Source organism: Perna viridis, chromosome 4 (assembly GCF_037379345.1).
Source record: "Perna viridis isolate PV_CMFRI_1.1 ecotype Kerala chromosome 4, ASM3737934v1, whole genome shotgun sequence".
NCBI classification, from domain to species: Eukaryota; Metazoa; Mollusca; class Bivalvia; order Mytilida; family Mytilidae; genus Perna; species Perna viridis.
In genome coordinates, this window is record NC_142448.1 from 17871973 (window position 1) to 17895022 (window position 23050).

Genomic DNA, 23050 nt, shown 5'->3' on the forward strand with positions numbered 1-23050 from the left:
TGTACCGCCAAACCACTTTCAAAATTTTAACTTCTATATTCACAGCTGTCAAAGAGAGTTTCCAGTCCTATCACGACACTTGTTACTCCCGTAGTGGTATTAATTAAATGTGGATCCTGAAAAATTCGAAAGATCTTCTGGAAACGCTCGACTCAAGATTATTATCAGAATACAATATCATTAAAACCTATGATTTTTCAACTCTTTATACTTCTATTCCCCATATTCAGTTAAAATCCCGACTCAAAAACATTATATATATATAGCTGTTACTCCAAAAAAGACTGTACACCTAGATACAAATATATAGTTCTTGGCCTCTTGTCAGATCGATGGTAAAGGAAAATTATTGACAAAACTACTAGTATACAACAAACGCGCTGACTTTTCATTCTGTATTGTCAACTTGTGGAAACGGAGATTGTGTCAAGGAGATAACAATAACCAAACGTGAAAAAAAAACAGATAAGAGCATTCTATAGGCATTTCTATGAACGGTGAAAACATTCCACACCCGAACTTTGTCTTCGGCTAGTTCTTAAAATATCGAAATGGATATTTATTCGGTGGGTGTTTCTAGAAAAGCAGAGGACGCTTACCCTACCGGTGCACCTGGTCCATGTCCCAGTTTTTAGTGGAGTCCGATTTGCTCATTTACTTTTGTTACTTTGTATGTATGATTTTAGTTACTTTATGTTCTTTGTTGTATATGTCTGTTTTCCATGTCTGCTCTTTGTCCCTTGATTATATTCTTTTGATTACCGGTATAACTGGTTCCCTTGATTACTTTATCACATACCCTAAATATTTTAACATTTACTCGATAAATTGATTGATTGGTTGATTGATTGATTATCTTTTATTCCTCAATTAACATGAAGATAATGGTAACATCAGCATCTACAGCAAACAGACAAAACATATTTACACATAAATTAATGTCAATGTAAAGTCATATTATAATAATATTCAATACATCTAATTGAGGTCGACTATAAGACAGTGGGGGGGGGGTTAAATTCACCATGAAGCTTATACATATAGTCAGCTGTATGACACATCAATTCAGTCCATATGTTGGCAAAAAACGCTTTAATATTGTCCGTCATTCCATCCATGAACGAAATCATAAGTTTGTCATCATCTTGCTCGAAATAACTAACGGAGTCTCTGGTTAGTAAAATATCGAGAGTAATTGTCTTTTTACCGCAGCCACCGGTAAGAACCAGTCCTACGCGTAGGTTAAATAACAGTTTATGAAAACATGCAGTTTTAGCACGATATAGTCGTCAAAAAAATAGCAATTTCATTTTATCTATGTATCCATTTAATGACCAAAGTCCCAAATTACTAACACAGGAATCAGAAGAGCTTCTTTTATAAAATCTGAGTATGAATCTTGAGAAGTATCTCTGTGTTGTTTCAAGAATATTGATATCTCGGTTTGTGAGTGGTCCTCACGTTTCACAAGCAAAAAGTTCAGTAGGAAGGATTACACGTTTCCATATAATACTACTTGTAAGTGTATTCATACCGCGTGGATTTGAACAAACAGAACATAGTGAGGGAAGTTTTTGCTTGAGTTTGTTGGCTATGTTTCCAGTTCTTTGAAGTGTGTTATTTACCGTGTCAATTACTGTCCTTGCATAAATTATTTATTTCTTCCAATTACAGAATCACCCAGGTTTAACCAGATTTCAAAATCACACAAGATTTATACTTTGACAAAAATGCATGCAGTTCTATACACATTATTAAGTCGTACCTACAGAAAAGAACTCATTACATAATGATTTTTGTACATACATTTTACCGTGTCATTCAATCTAGTTTTCGGTGGTAATCATGTTCCTTATTTCTTTGTTCTAGATAAACTTTAATATCGTATTAATCATAACGATCTAGATATTGTCTTATCTTCAATTGTTTATGTTCAATATCTAGCACATGGGAACTTAGGTAGAAACACTTCGAAAATGAACAGGCTACATGTTATCAAAATGTTTTTTCAACTCGTCTTCGTGTTTAACTGTGTAGTTTTGTATGTGTTTCTCATGGGAAACAACGAGGAACAGGTCAAATCACTACGCAGAAGACAAGACAGTACTGTTCCACCGACATTTTGTTATGGGTCAAACAATACTAAGACACATGTAGAGGATTTGCTATCTATGGTATGTTGTTTCTTATTCCTCAAATTAATAAATTTCAGATCGGACCATTACGGTCTAAATACCGTTCTGTGAGCTTAAAATATGTTCTGTTCTAGTTTAGGAATGACTGTTATATATTTTCGGTCTATGAAAAAATAACCTCAATCACGTGGTGCACACTACATAACTTCCGTAGCAGGCTATTTTCAAGTGTGCACCACGGGCATTAAGGTTATTTCAAATAGACCGAACAGTCACGAATTCATTATAACGTAAGTTTTGTATCAAAATCCAACGAGTAAATCATTAAAAATAGGTTGATGACGTCATTTTCACGTTACAAAATTTGGTCTATGAGATGATGGACAAAATTTTTTATTCAATCAGAAAGCGTGTTACTTCTGAAATTAAATTATTTAATGTCTGTAGAATGTAATATTTGTTCTGTACTCAATAATAATCGATAAACAAGATTTCTGATAGTAAGGTTGTGAAACACTGTTGTTTTGTGAAGTTCCACGATTACTAACATTCTTAATTACTCCATTGCAAGTACTACTACAAAGGGATGATAATTTGTATTTTTACTCTTTTTACATTGCAGCCAACACCAATTTTCGAGGACCAGTATAAAAACCCATGTTTTTACGAAACTTGCAAAAACAAAAATGGAAAAACACAAAAAATTCGTTGTCTTCCATATTTTCATATTCTTGGAGTAGACAAATGTGGGACGACAGACCTGTTTCTCCGATTGTTAAGACACCCTCAAGTGCTGGGAAATAGAGGATCTCTGAATAAAGAAACAATGTGGTGGTCATGGCGGCGATATGGTACGGTCATAATGTTTAGTAGTAATATTATTTACAAAGTTGTACTTCTATCAAAGAAAACTAAATTACAAGTATAATTATACAAGTACGTACACTATTTGGTTTCCGTGAATAATTACTCTATAAATGCACACAAACCACAAATAACATTCGTTAAAAGCCAAGGGACAAAGTTCAACCAGAAAATTGATACCAAATAAACATACGATGTACACATAATTAAAATTAAGAACTGCACCTTATCCCCAACATGCACCGGAAAGGTAGGCGTTTCCTGCTTTTCTAGATCAGTAGCTCAATTCCGCCTAATCATCAGTTTATATCCGAATGGTAGGCGTTTCCTATTTTCTATATCAGTTGTTGACATACAGAGGCAGAAAACAATGATTTTACAAATCAGTCTTTTAGGAAATTAACACACCATTTGAATCTAAATTTGTAACCGTCCTGAATGTTTTGAAGAGATAACTAATCCCGCCCCACGAGCTTATCATCGAGGCAAAGAAACGACCTTATCATCGAGGCAAAGAAATGCGGGACATTGACAGTTTTATCATAACCTACTATCGCTAGAAAAACTGGCAGCCATAGTAAAAAATGAAGTCTGATTCTTTTTTTCTGGGACCGTTGAAACATTCTACCTCCAAACAGTTATTCTCACTTTTAATTCTATTGTAACTTATATGTACAATTTTCAATCTTAAGGATTGTGGCTAAGTAGATATAAATACAACAAAGAAACGTTTCATGAATATCTCCAATACTTTGATAATGCAGCAGCTACGATATCAAATCACAGTGACCCAGAGGGATCCAACATTATCACAGGTTAGCATGGAGAAGTTAATATATTTTCTCAACCAGTAAGCAATATTATGAAATATTAGAAAATGAATTGTGGAATAATAGTGAAAAGAAGGTGACACAAGCAACTAACTTCGTTATTTGATTGAAATATAATTGGAGTAGGAGGGGTGCAATATATATAGGATTAAATAAACCTAAGATCTGGTCTGTTAGTTAGAACTCATTTGAATATATAATCAGACTCTAAAGTTTTATTTAATTATATGACTCTAAATGTTTATTACTGGCTTCATTATTCCAACAAGTTTTTTGTTTTTATTTCATTATTTGTTTTTATCATAGGGGATGGTACTCCAATGGATTTTTGGGATTTCACTGGATGGAGGCACATCGTTCAGAACAAAGAGCATGAAAAACCAGTTGTTTTAACTCCACATCTAATGAAACATATGAATCCAAAAGTAAAATTTATAGTCTTGCTTAGGAATCCTACAGATCGGTAAGCCAACCTCCCCCTTTATACTGAAATACATTCTCTAGACAATTATAGATGATATGTCATTTTGAAAAAAATCATAGTCCTTATTGTGTTGAAAGCACTTAAACATGCAATAACGATTATAAAAAAACATGCTATGAACTGTGATAATGAATGTATCTGATGTTAATTATGCCCTAACTAATTTATGCTTTTCTTTACAGACTATATTCTGACTATATGTTTCTAAAATTAGGCACTAGGACAGCTAAAGGTTTCAGTGATGCTGTTGGATTTTCTACCAGTTTCCTGAAAAACTGTGTCAGAAACCATACAATGGAACACTGTCTGTACAATAGGAAACTGATTTCAGTATTCAAGGTTTGTAAGCCTTTACCTACTGTCTTACTGATAGTTACTTTGAGCTAGAGTTACTGATCTATCAAGAGGAATCTATGAAAAAAAAACGTGTTAAAAGGAAAACATTTGTTATCAGTAACTAATATAAGACTAACGGTTATGCTGTAGTAACTCCAACATTGGTGGTCATATGCGGATCCAAAATGGGAGAGGCCATCTTATGCTAAACAAGAGGCTCCCAGGGGCCTGAATCGCTCACTTGGTTGAATTTTGCTTTTTAAGGGCAATAAATTAAACAAGAATTTGTCATTTTCCTCTGTCAAGGGCAATAACTCTTATAAGAAGGCGTCTGACAAATTTTATGCCTGACTAAAAATAAGGATCATTTCAGCTATTGAAAGAGTTTGGCTAAACCTAACCGTTTTGGAGATATATGCGAAAAACTACTGTCTGACCCCTATGTTCTATTTTAAGTAACAGTGGCCATGTTTTTCGACGGATCAAAAAACCCCACTTCAATTCTATGCAGGGTACCCCAAGGAACACTTACGCCGAGTTTTCTTTCAGTTGGTAAAATAGTGACAGAGAAGATTTTTGAAAGAAATAACATTGAAAAGAGCAAATAACGTTGAAAAGGGGCGATAACTCCAACATGGCCTAATAGATTAAAATGAAATTTGACCGCAGATAGATCTCATCATGCTGAACACTTTTACCCATTTCAAAATGGGCTAAACCTAACCATTCTGGAGATATATGCAAAAAAACTATTGTATGACCCCTATGTTGTATTTTTAGTAACTGCGGCCATGCTTTTCGCCGGATCAAAAATCCCCAAATCAGTTCTATGCAGGATACCCCAAGGAACATTCATACCAAGTTTAATTCCAATTGGTCGAGTAGTTTCAGAGGAGAAGAGTTTTGAAAAATTGTTAATGACGACGGACGACGACAACGGACGACGATGGACGCCAAGTGATGGCAATAGCTCACTTGGCCTTCGGCAAGGTGAGCTAAAAAATATGATTATATGGGGGAAAACATTGAAATCACAAAGCAGTCCTAACGCCCCCCCCCCCAATTGCCCAATCAACAGGTCCCTTACAGAATTTCTGGATCCGCATTGAAATGGCATTTGTTTTAAATGTATAAAATCTAGTATACAAAGAGTGAAGTCAAATAAGGTTTTAAATTGACGTATCTGTACGGAGTAGCTTTTCCGTTTTGTACAATATAAAGCTATGGGGCATTGTTTGATATGCACAATAACTATAAATGGTTTGTCTTATAATTTAAATTAGGTTAAATACGTAAATCGTCTGTAACAGTCAGAATCAGTAATAAACAAACCAGAACACTACATATCATGAGATACAAAGACTACGGTAAAAAATGTCCAGCAAATAGTATGAGAGCTGAAACAGACAGAAAAAAAACCATATTTCAATCAAATGCGTCACAGTTCGAAGCTTGATACCCCTGTAAATGTTGAAGCCTGAACAGTTGGGAAATACAACAGCAAAAAAATATAACATCATACTGCCATTTTTTTTTAAACAAAAGCTATGGGTGTTTTTAAATCATATAATGTTTTCTCAATAAAACTTTTTTTTTACAACAGGCCAGACTGCACATCGGGTTTTATTCTATATATCTGAAAGAATGGTTAAAAGTGTTTAGTAGAGACCAGTTTCTTATACTCAGAAGTGAGGATTATGACTCGAATATTCCAGAAACCTTAAAGAAAGTAATCCAATTTCTAAAAATAGGTAAATCTAGTGACTCTATAGACTCTTTATCCTAAAAAAGTTAAATCAATACTAAAGAGAAGTATTCCTCAGTTAATTATCAAGATATCAGTAAATAAATACTTCCGAATTTACAATTGACCTGACAGAATTGTTGTCTTATTTCACAATCAGAATTGTCTTCTATCCAATATTTCTGACTTAATTATGTAAATATCCAGAAGGGCTTCAGAGAAAAAAAATGGCCAGGTTTAATGACAACAAAAGTACCCAAAGATGCATCACAAAGCTCAAAATTGTTTCACAATTATATCTTCAAGTAAATCACTTTAGAAATCTTATAACTCTGTAATATCCTATAAATAAATTGTTTTCTGGGTTTTTCTCCATTTTAGATGATCTATCTGAACAAGGACTCGAGAGAATCTCTCTAATAGACAGAGCCCATCAAACAACTATGAAGAAGAAACAAGGTCCAATGCTGAAAAAAACTTTACAACTACTTAATAAGGTCTACAAACCCTACAACGAAGAACTAGCCGTAATGCTGAATGATTCTAGATTTCTGTGGGAAGTCAACAAAAAAGACACATTAACTTTTAGGAAACAGACATAATTGCTCATGAGCAATGTGATATGTAGCTGCTGTGCAGTATATTATCTATTAGATTGACTAAATATAAGATAAAGTATAAATAATCATCACATTTATTTGTAATTTTGACATGATTTAAAGTATTGCACTGCTCCAGCAGTTCAAATGTGAAATATCAATAGCAACAATGAACATAGTATTACCAATTTGTGTGTACAGAATTCCATCAGTTTTGAAAATCCTAACCAAAACTGACCAGCATTGCATTGAGGTAAATATGGTCTGTCATAAATGTTAAACAAGTTAGCTAAAAAAAAGCTTGACCTAAAACTAATTAGTAATGGTGGCTATGCTTTATACTTGATCTACATAATCAACATTTTCAAAGTAAGTACCCTATAGATGCTGATGATTAAGTTTGGTAATAATCCATAGAATGGTTTCAGAGGAGAAGATTTTTAAAGAAAACAGACAGCAACCTCGACGAATGCCAAGTGATGAAAAAAAATCACAGTCTTTGAGGCCAGGTGAGCTAATAAAAATGGCATTTTCATATGTTTTAAGTAAGAGACGTGCCTGCATTGTCACATAACAAAGGATATACAAAAATGGAAAATTCATATGCTGTTCAAAAATCAATTTAATGCCAGAATAAAAGGTTAAAAATGGAACAAATCAGATCCATTGCTAGTAGGAACTTTCACAATTGAACCTCTGTACTGTACAATGAATTATAACAAACAGCTAAAAAACTCAACTTCTACAAAAATGTATATAAAAAGAATATGATGTGAAACTTGCTCATTTGTAAACCATATAATATACAAAAGTAATAAACAGCTGTCCTAAGCTCATAATATGCTCCAAATTTCTGATCAAAATTTTCAGAACCTAAACTTTGAAACAAAAAATCAGGAAACAATGAAAAACAAAAGTAAAAAGGGAGATATGTATTCTATCAAACAGCATTTTAAGGTTCAGCTAAAGTCAATATCTAGGACATTCCTTATGAAATGTTTTCATTCATACTTTAATAATACACCAAATTTAGCGCTGAAACATCTTTATATGCATTCAACACATAAGCACAAGTACGGAAAAAATGTTTTTAACTTCTATATAACAAAAGTGTAAACAACATATTTTAGAATAAATCTACAGCTATCAAAAACAGGATTTAAAGTATAATTCATATACATGTCGTCTAAATGTATTATGCAGTGCAAGCTAGCGTTAATTTTCTTGTAAATACCACTTCTTTAAATTTATATGAATTGAGTTATGTTATGTCATGATCCAGCTCAATACCGACATCAATAGACATAAAATATTAAAATTTTCAATCATATCTGACAATTTGTCACATATTATTGCTAACCAGCATTAGATATTAAAGCTACAGCATTTTTGGCATTTCTGAACAAAAACGTGTTCTGGTAAATCTGTACATTTATTTTAATATTTTATATTTAACGCTTCTGTTGTTAGCAAAATATAGCTGTAGTAACATGTTGCACAGAGGGAAGGAAGCATGTATATATGTACAATGCTGTATAAAGAAGCATTAAGCAAAGTTTTCAGGAGCATGATAATTGCATTCTAAACATCTTGACTAAAATTATCTTGACAATTAATACCCTACATTTTACTTTAGCAGAACCTTAAATATGTGGACAGGTATGTTATACCACAACATACACATCGAAAGTCTGGTAAAAACAATACACATTAATTCAACAAAGTGACCAAGCTTTTACCATATTACAGATTAATCCTGCCAATATTACACTTTCCCACTTTCCAGGCTATGATGGTTAATACAGTGTATATCTGTACAAAAGCTCATGCAGTACCAAAAGAATAAACATTTATAACATTTTTGTAGGACAAAGCAACAAAAAATTCAGAGACTTAAAAATTGAAGTAGATATAACCACTTCACTGTGTAGGTTAATATCATTGGAATGCATAAAAAATCTTACTCAACACTCTGAATACAACTTTGAAATACTAATCATGTAAACCTACTGTATTCTAAAAATGTTTGCTAATATCTTATTTTGATAGAATTTTTACTACATTTTAAATTAACAACATTTTACATTGTAATAATAATGCTTAGAAATATCATGCATTTTTGTCATAATACATGTCTTTTGAAAACCTGATAATGACTAATGAAGACTGTAAGACATAAACAATCCTAGCATCAACACAGTAATGATATATGGTTAACCAGGTGTGTTATATTGCAGTAGACACATCTTTAAAGCTGGTCTTTTTATTCACTATCCACTAGACTACTTCAAATGGAACTACTTGGTTGTTACACCTACACTAAAAAAAATAACCTCAGATGCAAAGAGAAGAAATCTTCAATTTTTATCTAGAGTTGAAGTTGCAAATCCAAGTAGTTCCATCCATAGGTAGCACTAATGAAAAAGGCTGAGTAAGTCCACTTATAGACTGCCTGATCTGAATACTCCATAGTGAATACAGAAAATTATATGTATCAGATGAAAGAATTAAACTGCATGCATTCCATTGCTTGCCAATAGTTAAAATTACCTTCACAAATAAATATTGCTAATAACCACAATTTCTATTTCTCTCAATTATTTCAAATTTCATGTAACTTAGATGCACTAAATCTGAATGGATTTCAGTCATGAAACATTTTGTTAACTTTAAGGTGTATCTGTCTACTGATACCTTACTCTTACATATACACCTGAGTACACTGTAATTAGATCTCCATTCTTGACAACAGGCAGCTTTCAATTGTTTTAATATAAAACAAAAAAAAAATATCCTTTAAAGTTCTAGTAATAATGTAAAGTGTTTACTGTGCCATTCATTTGAGACAATCTTAATAATTTTTATGATAGTTTAAACAATTTTAGTTCAATACTTGAATGAAGAAAACACAATTTAAAACTACATTGTATCTTTCACATTAAAGCTACAGTTCCTTAAAACTATTCATACAAACTTTTCAAATGTTAAAATTTACTACAGTATAGCAACAAAGAAAGTACATAAAATATATTCATATCAAATAAATTTCAACTGTAAACAATAAGTGGGCATTTGATTCATTCAATCAATTAAGAGACTGTCTATGTAGAAACCAGGCAGTTCCTATGATATGAATGGCACATGGTAAATTAGATACCATTGAATTTTTCATTCCTATTTTAATATTTATATCATATGTATGTCAAGTAGTACAAAGATTTTTAAGTTGACAATGGGGATGCTCAGATTTTAAAGTTCCCTAAAAAAGCAACCAATTTGCACAAAATACAAATTTTCAATGAATTTGAGATATATGAAATGGATGAAAATTTTTGGGAAACAAATTTTGCCATGTGCCACCCACTGCCAGGTTTTTGCATGGACACCCTCTTAATATTGGTACAAAACATACATTGCAATTACATTTTAACAGGTAATACATGTATTTGCAATTTGGTACATACAATTGTGTATTTCATTTTTGACCAAATTAATTTTTAAGAACTCCTCCATGCATAAAAAAATATTGATATACATTTCTATGGAAGTAAATTGAATATGGTTAAAGAGTGATTTTATGACACATGACAGGCGAGTCCTTTAATTAAAGATTGCTAGGTCAGCTTTATTGATCAATTGTAGCAGTCAAAACATTTGTTACACATGTGTCTGGATGATAATATATATATCAAAAGATATCAAACAATCATGCTGTTGAATCAATGTTGTTCTGGGCAACAACAGGGAAAAAAGAGCATTTCATGATTACTAGAAAAAACACACTAGTAAATTTTACGTAAAATTCAAATAGTAATTACAGTAAAGATAACCTGAAATTATATTCTATAATTTTAATTTTGGTGATCTCTCAGTTACCCTGTTAAATCAAAAAAATCAGCAAAAATCCCAGTTAAACTGTAAGCATTGTACATTTGTATTGATAGAAAAACAATTGTATCAAAGGCTTTGTTTATCTTTTAAAAAAATGTACAAAAACTTTATTACTCACTTGATGATTTCATTAACTCAACAGAGATATTTGTTACTCACTTCGTGATCTTATTTACTCAAGAGAGATCTTTTGTGAGAGCAGTGTTCTAGGATTCCTATTTCCTGTTACCTAGGGCAAGAGAAATTTGGGTCAGAGAAAGTTAGGTACTTAGTTACACTTTCCCATGGCAAGTTGAAAACTTCTTATGCTGGATTTTTCCAGATGAAACCTCAATTTCTGAAAAATCCTAGAACACTAGAGAGCATATATTATTCCTTCTTCTCCTCCTCTTTACGCTTTGGTTTAAAAACTTTTGAAATAATGATAAAAAATATTGTGACTAAATGTCCTATGAAGTATATCGAACCCCAGTATCTTAAAGTAATATCAAATCGTAGTAACAAAAAGCCCATACACATATAATCAAATCCTCGCATTTTGAAAAAGAGACATATCCAATCAAACCAGTACTGCAGAGTCTCAGAACTGTTTTTTCGGAACACTGCTATCATGCCGTCTTCAGCAAACACAATAAGAGGAACTAGTGAAAAGCTGAGGTAGTAACCTGGATGTATTCCATGCCAGAAAGCACTGACAGACATTGTTATTGCCACACTGAAATAAAAAAATAACTGCAAATTAGGAAGAATAGTTCATACATAACTGAACAAAAAAAGAAACGCTTTAGATGGCTTGGCCATGTGTTACATATGCCAAATGAATGCCTGCCAAAAGTTGCTCTCCAATGGACACCACCTGGGAAGAGAAAACCTGGCAGACCCTATACCACCTGGAAGAGAACAGTCCTTGTTGAGTTTCAAGATATTGGATACAGCCTGGGACAAGCACAACACGTGGCAAAGGACAGAGGGAAATGGTGGGAACTTGTGGCCTTATGTCACACCAGGGATGGAGAGGATAGGTGAGGTGAGGTTAGGGTCTACAGCAATGTTGTAGCTAAATTTGTATTTTAAAAATCAAGAAGTACATTTCTTGTAACTTAAGCTTCTCCCTGCATAAGTGTCATTTAAGCTGGGGAATATAATGTCATGTAGCCAGTGATAGTTTAGTTTTAAATAACATCTGAATTAACACTGTTTACTCTAATGAAAGTTTTCCAATTTGTCAAAAAAACGGGTAAAAAAATTATTCCAAATAAGAAACCGGGTATATTATTTACAAATCAGTAGTCAAAGCATTAGATATGGTGCTTCTGTTCAAAATTACACTGATTACTTATTTATAACTTACTGTTAAAGAGTAAACAAGGGAACAAAGATTCTAGAAATCAAATCAAAGTAATGTAATCCAGGGACAAAGACAAGACAGGGAAAACAGAAACAAACAACAAAATACATAAAATAACCAAAATAATACATACAAAGCAACAAAAGTAAATGAGCAACTCAGACTCTAATAACAACTGGGAGCATGGACCAGGTGCACCGGTAGGGTAAGAGTCCTCTGCTTTTCTATAGAAAAACATTCTCTATTATTAAGATTATTTCAACTACTAATTCAAGGCATTGCATCTTTATTCCAAATTTCTCAACTGAAGAAGATGATGTATATTTTCCCCATTAAAAGAGGATGGAGATAGTTTGGAAAATGTCCAGCAATATCACTGCCAGTTAAAACTAAATGTAATGGGAGACAGGAAACTAGAAGGGATAATTCATGTCAGCCAACTAAAGCTGTGAATAAAAGATACTACGCAATTACACTTATCTGAATTCTTACCATTACCTCTTTACTTAGCAATTCTGATGGAAAAAAAAATACAGAATTATATAGATTAAATTTTCATATGACATAAACTAAAAGAAGGTATACCCAAATGCTTTGTATCTTCTTGGTACTCTACGATGAACAAATGCTGCAAGCCAATACTGAACTGTCATATTCCAGCTCCGTAATCCATCTCTGGTGTATGGTAGTAACTCACAGCCATAAATACTTAAGTTATACACTGTCTGGTAATCATACTGTACTTCTGAACTTGGTTTTGTTGTACTGCAATGTGAAAAAATATGGTTTCTGATAATGGCAATCAAAGTAGTTTAGAATCCTTATCATGATTTCTTCATTGGACATTTATAATATCACAAAAGGAAATCAAACCAAATACTGTACACTAGATTTTTTCCTGTCCATAAATAGTTCTGTAATTTTTTCTAAAATGATAACAAAATGACTTGCAACTGAAATCTCCAAAACATTTTTTTTTATTAAAAAGCATCATAAAAAATATTTTTTATACAATTCTATAGAAACTTATATTACAGATCTCTTATACAATAAGAAAATATTAAAGTTTAATATCTTTAAGGATGTTTGCTGCTCACGTTCAATCATTAAAGATTTTTGTCTGATTTTCGGATTCCTCTGGTTTTATCTATTTCATATTTTTGCCCAGTGACCCCCAATTTTTTTTCATAATTTCATCAAATACACCTTTTTAATTTTATTTGAGGTTTTTATGAAATCCTTGTCATTTCTTCTGTGTTTTAATAGATAAAAATCCACTAAGACAAAACCTATGGAAAATCAAGAATCCTTTTCCTGCCAAAATTTAAAATGCTTATATCCAAAATAAGAGCACACTGACCCATCATTTTTTCTACTTGTATTATTCTAGCATGAAAGATCTTAACTGATTTAACAACCCTATGAAAGCCTTGTTATTCTTAAACAGAACAGGGAACATCCTTAAGAATGTATTTTTTGTGACCACAGCTGATTCTATATGTACCTATCATCCAATCCCTTAAGGTCAGTAGGTCCCTGACCATATTTGGACTTGGCAGTAACAGGATAAGCACCTAATGATGATGTCATACACATACATTCTGATATCAACCAAGCTAAGTATAGTCTTGTACGGAACACCATAAACATTGGTACCATATAGAACAGACGATACCAAAAAGGATTCTCATAAAATTCATCCGTTTCAACATACTAAAATTATAATAATTCAAAAAACTCATTTTAGAACTATAATTGAGAGAACAAAACAAAAGTAAAAATACATCATACAATGATAACATAAGGTAAGTCATAACAAGAGGTACTTTGAAAAAACTCACAATTTGGATACCACTTACTTCAAATGGGCTCTGAATATAAAACACGTAACATTTAAATAATTCCCCTTGTTAGCATTTGGCAAGTTGTTATCTTTATTATGCATAATAAAGTACGATTTAAAACCATTTTACAAAACATATTACAATCAACAGAACAGTTCAGGAGGAGTCAAACCTACAAGCTTAATAATATATAAAAACATTTGAATAGAATTATATTCCCTTTCCAGCATAGGACTTTAATAATCTTCTTTCATGTATCATAACATAAAATGCAGAATCTCCACAAAGAGTTTCAACAAATTACATCCAATTGTTTAGAAAGAATTGTGCTTACAAGGTATGATGACAAACTGGGAAAATGGCAAATAATAAACCAGCCTGGAATTTGTAGTTAACAGAAGTGATAAATTTTCTTGATGTTCTAATTTTGGCTATTTTGCCAAATTCTGGATAACATGAAAACTAAAGCCAACCAAATTTTAGATTAAATACCTTTGAGTTATTCTAAATCCTAACTTTAAAAAACTTGAATAATAGACTGCTAAAATGTTATATCTCAACGATGGAAGATTATTTAGCACATGCATTTTTTTATAACTATAGGGTATTGATTAAAGTAGGTTTAGATTAAGGTTAGCTTCCTATTAAATATCACACTTACCTTAATACTGAAGAAATAAGATGTAATAAGATAGATGACAGCTATAGCTGGAGTATACTTTAATCTCTCTACTATAAAATCTTTCACAGGTATATTGGGAGAATTTCTGTTCTGTATAAAATCTTCATATGTTCTGTATTTGTAAAATGGACCTAGAATAATTAAATAATCTCAAATTTCTGACAAAATCCACAGATCGTAGACTTAATGATGTGTTTAATTATGTATAACAGTTTTTAACAATATAGGAATTCTTTCTAAAAACTGTATTCAGATTGAAAACTATAAAAACTGTGACCAAAGCTTACTAAGAACCCCCTCCTTCAGGCCCCCCTAAAACCATATAGAAAATCCAAAAAGTCTGATTAAAAACAAAATAGGTGCCGACAATGGCATCATGTGTTAAAGAATGTGTGAAATGTGAAAATTTCATTTATTTCATTGCACATTTACAGAGGAGTTGCAGATAGGATGATGGTCACCAATTACTTGTAAATGACAAAGTCCATTCTTTTTCATCAGAAAATCCCATATGTCATTCAGAATGAAAAATTAATTAGAAGATGCAAAATGGCATCAATTTATATGAAAAAGAATTTGTGAAAGTTTCACCAAATTCCATGCAAAGGTTTAAGAGGAGTTGCAGATAGGACCTGGGGAGATGGAGGGGCAAACACTGAAAGAACTGAATCACTATATAGCCTCTGCTTTGCTGAGGGGTATGTAAAATGTCTTTCACAAAAAAAAAAACAATTTTTTAGATCTTTTTCCTGCTAGCCTTTGGGTGTGTCTGGGATTCATGATGTGAGTACAGAAGCAATCATGTTTTAATAAGGTTGTTAAAACATTATTTTTCCTTGTGATATCCTTCAACCTGTCATTTCACTACACATATATTTATGCAATTGTAATATGATTTTAGGCTTTACCTATGAGGGATGGAACTATTTATACACAAATAACGACTTTGCTATGAGTGATGTGTTGACCAATGGGAATATACAAGACACAAGTTATGCCTCTGCATTAAAAGTTCAAACAATCACTTCCTGACTACATACATCATTTCCTAGTTATATCAATTCTGACAGAACAATTTTGATCCATTCATGTTTCAGAGCATCAACATATAAGAGGTGTCACTAACGTTCCATGCCTTTAACCTATAGATTATATAAGTCTCGTCACATGACTCCATGGTTTTGTAAGAATGCGTCCTAGTCTACCGTTCAAATGCATTGAGTTCAATATTAAAAGCGAAGTATCATTTTTGGGTAATAATACTGATTAAAAAGGACAATTATCAAGTTCTAAGAGATAAAAATGTTTAAAATAGCATAAAATAGAAGATTTTGCATTGTGAAGCAGCATTTGAATTTCCCGGAAGTACACTCTAAAATGCATATTGGTCTTCGGATTTCAATACGTTCTACACCTGAAATTCCGGAAGGGAAACTGAAACTAGAACGAGGCTTACAAACCCTATTGGTACATATCAGTTTTCATGTTTTAATCATACATGCTTGTATATTTGTATTAGTATGACCTTTAAGGCCTCTTAATTGTAAATCATTCATTTTTCTTCTGTTTATACTTGTACAGTCAAAAGAATAAGTACCTGTAAAGAGTCCTATATAACAATAGGAATATTGGAATATATTGAGTGATGTAGGATAAATACTCCTATACTTCCTCTGTAGTAACAGCTCTTCCTCTGGAATGTCACCTTTCTTTGACATCTCATGAGTATCATGAATTTCAAAACCTAAGGCTACTAGCTGTAAAAGTACAATGATAAAAAACAAGCTGCAGTTACCCTTATTATTCCTGCACCTAAATTGTAGTCAATTTAAATCTCTGACCCAATCTCCATTTTCAAAGAAATAATTAAATCAGTGTTAAAATTATTGACACTACATTGAGTTCATGCACATCATTTTTTAACTATACAGAGAAGTCTGGAAAATGAGAGCAGCAAAGTTGGATCAGAGTAGTCTATGGTATTCATTTTGATGTGGCTTTTATAAAAACTGCTAAACTTATTTAAGTTTTAAAATAATTTCCATCGGAGTGGAACCAAACACAAACTTGACCTGTAACTTATCATGTTGAACTTAAGTACCAAAAATCATGTCAATATCTGCAAGCGTGTAGAATAAAAGTCCTGAAAACTGTTTTTTCTGTGAATTTTACAAAGTTCAAGGCCTGTAATTTCAGAAAAAAAAATCATTAGAGCAGAACAAAAGTCAAACTTGACCTGTAACTTATCATGGTGAACAAAAATCAAGTTAATATCTGCAAGCGAAAAAAAAAGTCAAGAAAACTGACGATGGACTGACAGACAGACTGATGGACAGATCAAAAACATTATACCCACTGCAACTTCATTGCATGGGGTATAAAAATGTATTTCTGGCCTGTAAACTGGAAAGTTAGTTGTGAAGACTGTTAAATAATATTTCAACTTACTTTTAGAGTCATAAACAATTGTAATGCATTGGACACAGGTGATGGCTGTGGGAATCCTAAATGGTGACATGTTCTAAAGAACACTAGATAACCAAAACACCAGATATAACTGTAGATTTGACATTTCCTGAAAAAAAAAATCAAAATGACTACAGAAAAATTTTCATTAATGTATACCAAAGGGTGCCATATCATAGATATCGTTTCAAGACATCAGTCCCTTCAGTGTAAATTACGACACAAGAAGTCAGTTCCTACAGTGTAAATTCCCATACAAGACATCAGTTCTTACAGTGAAAACTTCCATACAAGACGTCATTTCTTGCAGTGTAAATTTCCATACAAGATGTCAGTTCCTTCAGTGTAAATTCCCATACAAGATATTGGTTCCTTCAGTGTTAATTTCTATTCAAGATGTCAGTTCCTTCAGTGTAAATTCTAATAGTGTCAAAATAATGATTAAAATCTTCATGTTTGTTTTTGGTTAATTTACTGTTACTATCAACTGTTTACGTTTTTGCAAAATTGTAGGAAATAACCTACATGTATTTAACAGAAAACTTAAAAAATCCGAAGATCAATATATGTCAATGATATGTTGCTTAAACTTGATTTGAATCAAAGATGGTGTTATTCTGAATGAAAACGTTAAACTGGTATCCAATATCAGGGCACTATACATGTATGTAGTATTAAAATTGGCAAAGAACCAGAAAAGGTGGGAAATCATGGTGCAATCACTCTAGATAATAGGGAACATCTCAAAATATACACACAGAAACAAGATGGAGAATTTGCAGTGAAATCCTCTTATGAAAAAAATTAATATGGAATTATTTCAATCTCTGAGGTAAGAATGAGGAATAATTGTAAGATAACTGTAGAACTGAATGACATGAATAAAAATATCAAGTTTTTGAAAGGGACTTATCAGTAAAAATAATATGGAGTATGCATTACCTATATTAGCGAACACCATAAGCTTTACCATTTACTATACTTGTACCGTCTGTGCTGACTGTGCGAGACTCATAAGAAAAGTCAAGGATATTAAACCCCATAGGCACAAAGGAGAAGAGGGGGTGTTCGGATGATCAACTGTTAACAAATCAGAAAGATATTAGCTGTCTATTTAATGATTTTTTTTTTATTAATGTAGCCAAAGACATAGGAAATGGTGCAATTCAAATAGATAACCACCCCAGCATTACTAAAATAGATAACAACCACCCCATCATTACTAACATCAAAGAAACATCAAACAAAATGCAAATGAACTACACTTCAAACCTATTACAGAAACTTCCACACAAAAACTGTTCAACAAAATAAATGTTAAAAAAGGCTACTGGTTTTGATGAAATCTCCCCTAAAATTCTGAAACAGCTGCACCAGTAGTAAAACATTCAATTACCAACCTGTTTTTCCAGAAATTAAAAATAGCACAGGTAGTACCAATTCAAAAGAAAAACAGCACACTAGAAAAAGGAAACTACAGACCAGTCAGTGTATTACCAACCACCTCAAAACTTTATGAAAGAGCTATTGAATCTCAGATATGTGAATTTTTTTAAACCAGATTTAACATTTTCTTGTCTGCTTTTAGACCTGTGGCCCTTTTCACAAAAAATTGTAAGAGTAAAATTAGTTGTAAGTTATGAAGTCACAATACTTTGATTTACTATGACGTCATAACTTATGACTAATTTTACACTTACGATTTTTTGTGAAAAGGACCACTGGCTACAGTTGTCAAGATATTTTATTTAATCAAAATTACTGAAGACTGGCATAAATCTTTAGAGAAAAATAAGTTCACTGCTGCTATACTGATGGGTCTGTCAAAAGCGTTTAATTGTCTACTACATCATGATCTGCTTCTGCTGAAATTGAGGAGCTATTGTTTGTCTGAAAATGCCCTATCTTTATTAAATAGTTATCTTAAAAACAGGAAGCAGTGTGTTAAAATTGGTTCTATATGCAGTCCTTTTCTACACATCTATAAAGGGGTTCCACAGGGGGTCAATTTTGGGACCAGTCCTTTTCAATATCTTTATTAACGATATATTTCACTATATTTCGAAAAATTACTTATATAACTATGCTGATGACAATACTTTAACATATAGCAGCAATGATCTACAAGATATTGTAAACACTCTGGAACAGGAGAGTAGTATTTTAATCAAATGGTTCTCAGACAATCATATGAAAGCCAATCCTGACAAGTTTCAGGTTATTGCGATTGGCAGCAAGACTCAAGAGAATATTACTTTTAATTTAGACAGAAATAATATCCTCTGTGAGGATGAGGTAAATCTACTTGGTATAACATTTGATTTTAAATCGAACTTTAATAGCCCTATCTCTAATGTAAGTAAAAAGGCATCACAACAATTAAATGTATTAATAAGAATTGAATATCATCTCATTAAATCTGGTAAACTTACAATATATTATTCTTTTATACTAGCAAATATCAACTATTGTCCATTAGTATGGCATTTTTGTGATGAAAGCTGTACAAAAAAGTTTGAAAAGATTCAAGAAAGAGCTTTAAGCTTTATTCATAATGACGATACAAGTACAAATAAGGAGTTGTTAATAAAGTCTAACATGCCATCTTTAAGAGTTAGACGATTGAGATTTCTAGCTATACATGTATATAAAATGATCAACAAACTTACTCCTGTATACTTACATGATCTGATAACTGTTAAAGAAAGTTCTTACTCTTTTGGGTATACAAACTTGGTGAACATACCAAGAGTAAACACAACCAGGTATGGCCTGCACTCTGTCAGTTATGGGGTAGCTAAATTATGGAACCAACTTCCAAATGAAATAAGAAGGGACATGGGACTTTATCAATTTAAAAGTTTGATAAATAAGTGGGAGGGAAAGGGATGTTCTTGCTCCTTTTGCCAGTAGTTTGGCTTACCCAACTGACAGATGCAACATCATCTCCTTAAAATCTTTCATTTATTATTTTAATTTTGCTGGCATGTTAATTTTAATGCTTTTAGTTGCTTAGTAGCATCTGCTTTTAAATTTAGTCTGCATAGCTTTTATTTTAGTATGTTTTGTATGCTTGATTACTTGCATGTTATTTACAATTTGTATGTCGTGTTGCTTTTAGTTTATATGTATGTCTTGTGTTTATTTATGTTGATTTTAAAAGCTCTACAGAGCTTATGTTTCCTGTTTGATATATCAACTTTAAATAAAGTTTACTTGACTTGGCTTGACTTTGAGATTTTTTTTGCAAGTGCAATGTTTTTATTCATATTTCAGCAGCAAGGCAGCAAAATCAATATTTTCATTAGAAAATCTACCTCGTTAAATAATGGGGGAAATGTTTTCTTTTAGTTAACATTTATTGTTTTGATTTGTTTTTTTTTTCAAAAAACAAACCCAGTCTCCACCTTTCCCTTCCCTTAAAATGGTGGATGACTAAGCACTTTGCCGTACTTTACAATTGTTAACCCCAAGGGCATCTCTAGCAACATCCTTTTTAGTTTTTTTCAGCGGGTCTGCTTAATTTGTACAGATACCAGAAATCTTACAGTTCTTGATGGATGGCGGAAATATTTGACATATATCATGTGACATTAATAAAATTCAGACGAGACTGACAGCTGTAAATTCCAAAAAGAAAATGATTGCCTTTCCTATCTTAGAAAAACTATGATTCGATTTGGATAATAAAACCAGAGTTATATTATTCCAAGGCAGGTTAGGTTTTTGAAAACAGCAACAGTGGAACAACTGAGATGTATGTATGAACATCAATGATTTTCCAGAACTGTTCTAAAAACACATCACACTGACTTCTTTTAATAATTAAAAAAAAAGAAAGAAATGACTCAAAAACTATCAAAAAAGGAGGAAGTTATTTTTACTGAAATTCAATCTAAACCTATGTATTTTATTTGTTTGATTTAATCATTAGTTTTTTCCGTAGGGACAGTCACTTTTTGTTACTTTCAGGACTTGACTTTCTATTTGTTGGTATACTGGGGGAACCTTAAGGGAAATTAAGATAATACATGTAATATCTGTAGAGATTTGCAGCACTCACTAAAAAATAAAACATGAAACAGCTGATGAATTCAAGTATAGTTAATTGATTTTTATTCATCCCACACATTATAATAGTGGTAATGGACTCTAATTCTAAAAGGGAATGGATCCAGAGTCAACAGATTCAGAATCTGACTGAAAATGTTACTAGGATCAACGAACCTGATACAGTGTACCTTATCTGATGTTGCTGCCTTCTTATTACCAAATAAGACAAATAAACTTGTTTTTAAGAACTTGTACCTTGGACCAGCCAATTTAATCAGGATGCAACTTCCAAAAATCATAACAAGGGTGTGGTAGATGTGTATGTGGCACGTCACCAAGGCAAGGAATAGTCCTGCTCCGGCACATGTTAATCTTTTAGTTTCTGGGTCTGTTATTGTTTTAGTATAATACCCTAGCCCAAAAGATGAAATAAGAATAAGAGCATAAACTACATCGTCGGGTACCATCTTTCACGCCTTCGCAATTGAAAACTTTGCAATTGGAAAACATAACAAATAACCAGCGATCATTTCTTACTAAACTGGACAAAAACGTACCTTAAAACAAGTCCCACTATGAGTTCAAATGTAAATTACGACAGCCCTGTGACCGTATTTAGAAGGATAGACTTTCAGGTACTGTTCGAAATAGTTTTTCTTTATTTTCAATGAATGAAGAAAAAAGAGCACTGTAAGTGATATATTTAAAGCGAGGAGTGAGATGTAGAAATTTAACTCCTTGTTTAGAGTTATCTCTCTGATATTCCATTTCCTTTGACCTTACAACCTTCCTCTTTTTTTATTTGTACAAAGATATGCCAGGTTCCAAAAAACTGCAAGCATTGCTCATTCAATTGATAACACACTCCCCATTCGATAAAATGCGCCTTTTGACCTCCAAAATGGTTTGGACCAAAATCTAAAAGAATGTCACGATTAAAGGGAATATGTAATAAATATTCTGTTCAAGTTTCACCCATTTCCATTCAGTGGTGTAGGTGCAGTTACAGAGTAAAGGATAAGAGTTGGTACACCTCTATGTAACGAAATGGAAGGGGGCACCCCTATCATTATGTACATACACCTATGTAAAGTGGGGGTTATAAAGAAAGAATGGGTTGTAGGGTCAGATTTCTTTGACTGATAATATCATGACAAAAACTTTTTTTATTGCAGCCTGTCCAATCGGACATATCTATTGATATAAATATAAAATGAAAATAAGGTTCAATGGGAAACGAGAAAAAAAATTTTCAGTGAGCCAGTATACTCCCAGTCGCCTTCTCCAATAAGCAGTTTTGTTTCAGGCCTTTTGAGTTGACATTTTTCATCCCAGTGGAGTTGTCTCTTTGACATGTTTATTTACAATAGAATTCAATTTGAAACACATAGTCTTTTTTCTTATCGATGAAATGTTCCCTTCATCACCTGCGTATGGAGTATTCATATCACAACTCATACGTTATGCTAGAGCTTGCCGAAACTACGCTGAATTTTTGTATCGCGCTAGAACTCTAACAAATAGACTTCTGGAACAGGGTTATGCTGCTACAAGGTTGAAGTCATCACTACAGAAGTATTATAGTCGTCATCATGAACTCGTGGATCGTTATTGTGTATCCATCTGCACAATGAAAACTGATTTGTTCAACGTGTCATAGTTTTCCTTTCCTCATTTGTCTACCCCGGACTTGACTTTTGAGCAACTCGGCGGGTATTTCCAGAAAAGCAGAGGACGCTTCCCTACCGGTGCACCTGGTCCATGCTCCCAGTTT

The 23050-nt window shown here is 32.6% G+C and overlaps 2 protein-coding genes across 2 annotated transcripts; one reads left to right on the plus strand and one right to left on the minus strand.

The window, feature by feature from the left end:
* The first annotated feature begins 1976 nt into the window (after positions 1-1976).
* On the plus strand, positions 1977-7084 carry LOC148619138 (carbohydrate sulfotransferase 15-like). The gene is made up of 7 exons (XM_088578712.1): positions 1977-2174; positions 2758-2986; positions 3692-3814; positions 4136-4292; positions 4496-4652; positions 6253-6400; positions 6775-7084. Exons 1-7 carry the CDS (start codon positions 1977-1979, stop codon positions 6993-6995), a joined length of 1233 nt encoding a protein of 410 aa, XP_088434838.1. The 3' UTR covers positions 6996-7084.
* On the minus strand, positions 7072-21768 carry LOC148619139 (membrane-bound acylglycerophosphatidylinositol O-acyltransferase mboat7-like). The gene is made up of 7 exons (XM_088578711.1): positions 21532-21768; positions 17206-17332; positions 16355-16514; positions 14737-14888; positions 13736-13944; positions 12817-12996; positions 7072-11598 (listed from the first exon to the last, which is right to left on the minus strand). Exons 1-7 carry the CDS (start codon positions 21741-21743, stop codon positions 11253-11255), a joined length of 1386 nt encoding a protein of 461 aa, XP_088434837.1. The 5' UTR covers positions 21744-21768; the 3' UTR covers positions 7072-11252.
* Positions 21769-23050: the final 1282 nt, after the last annotated feature.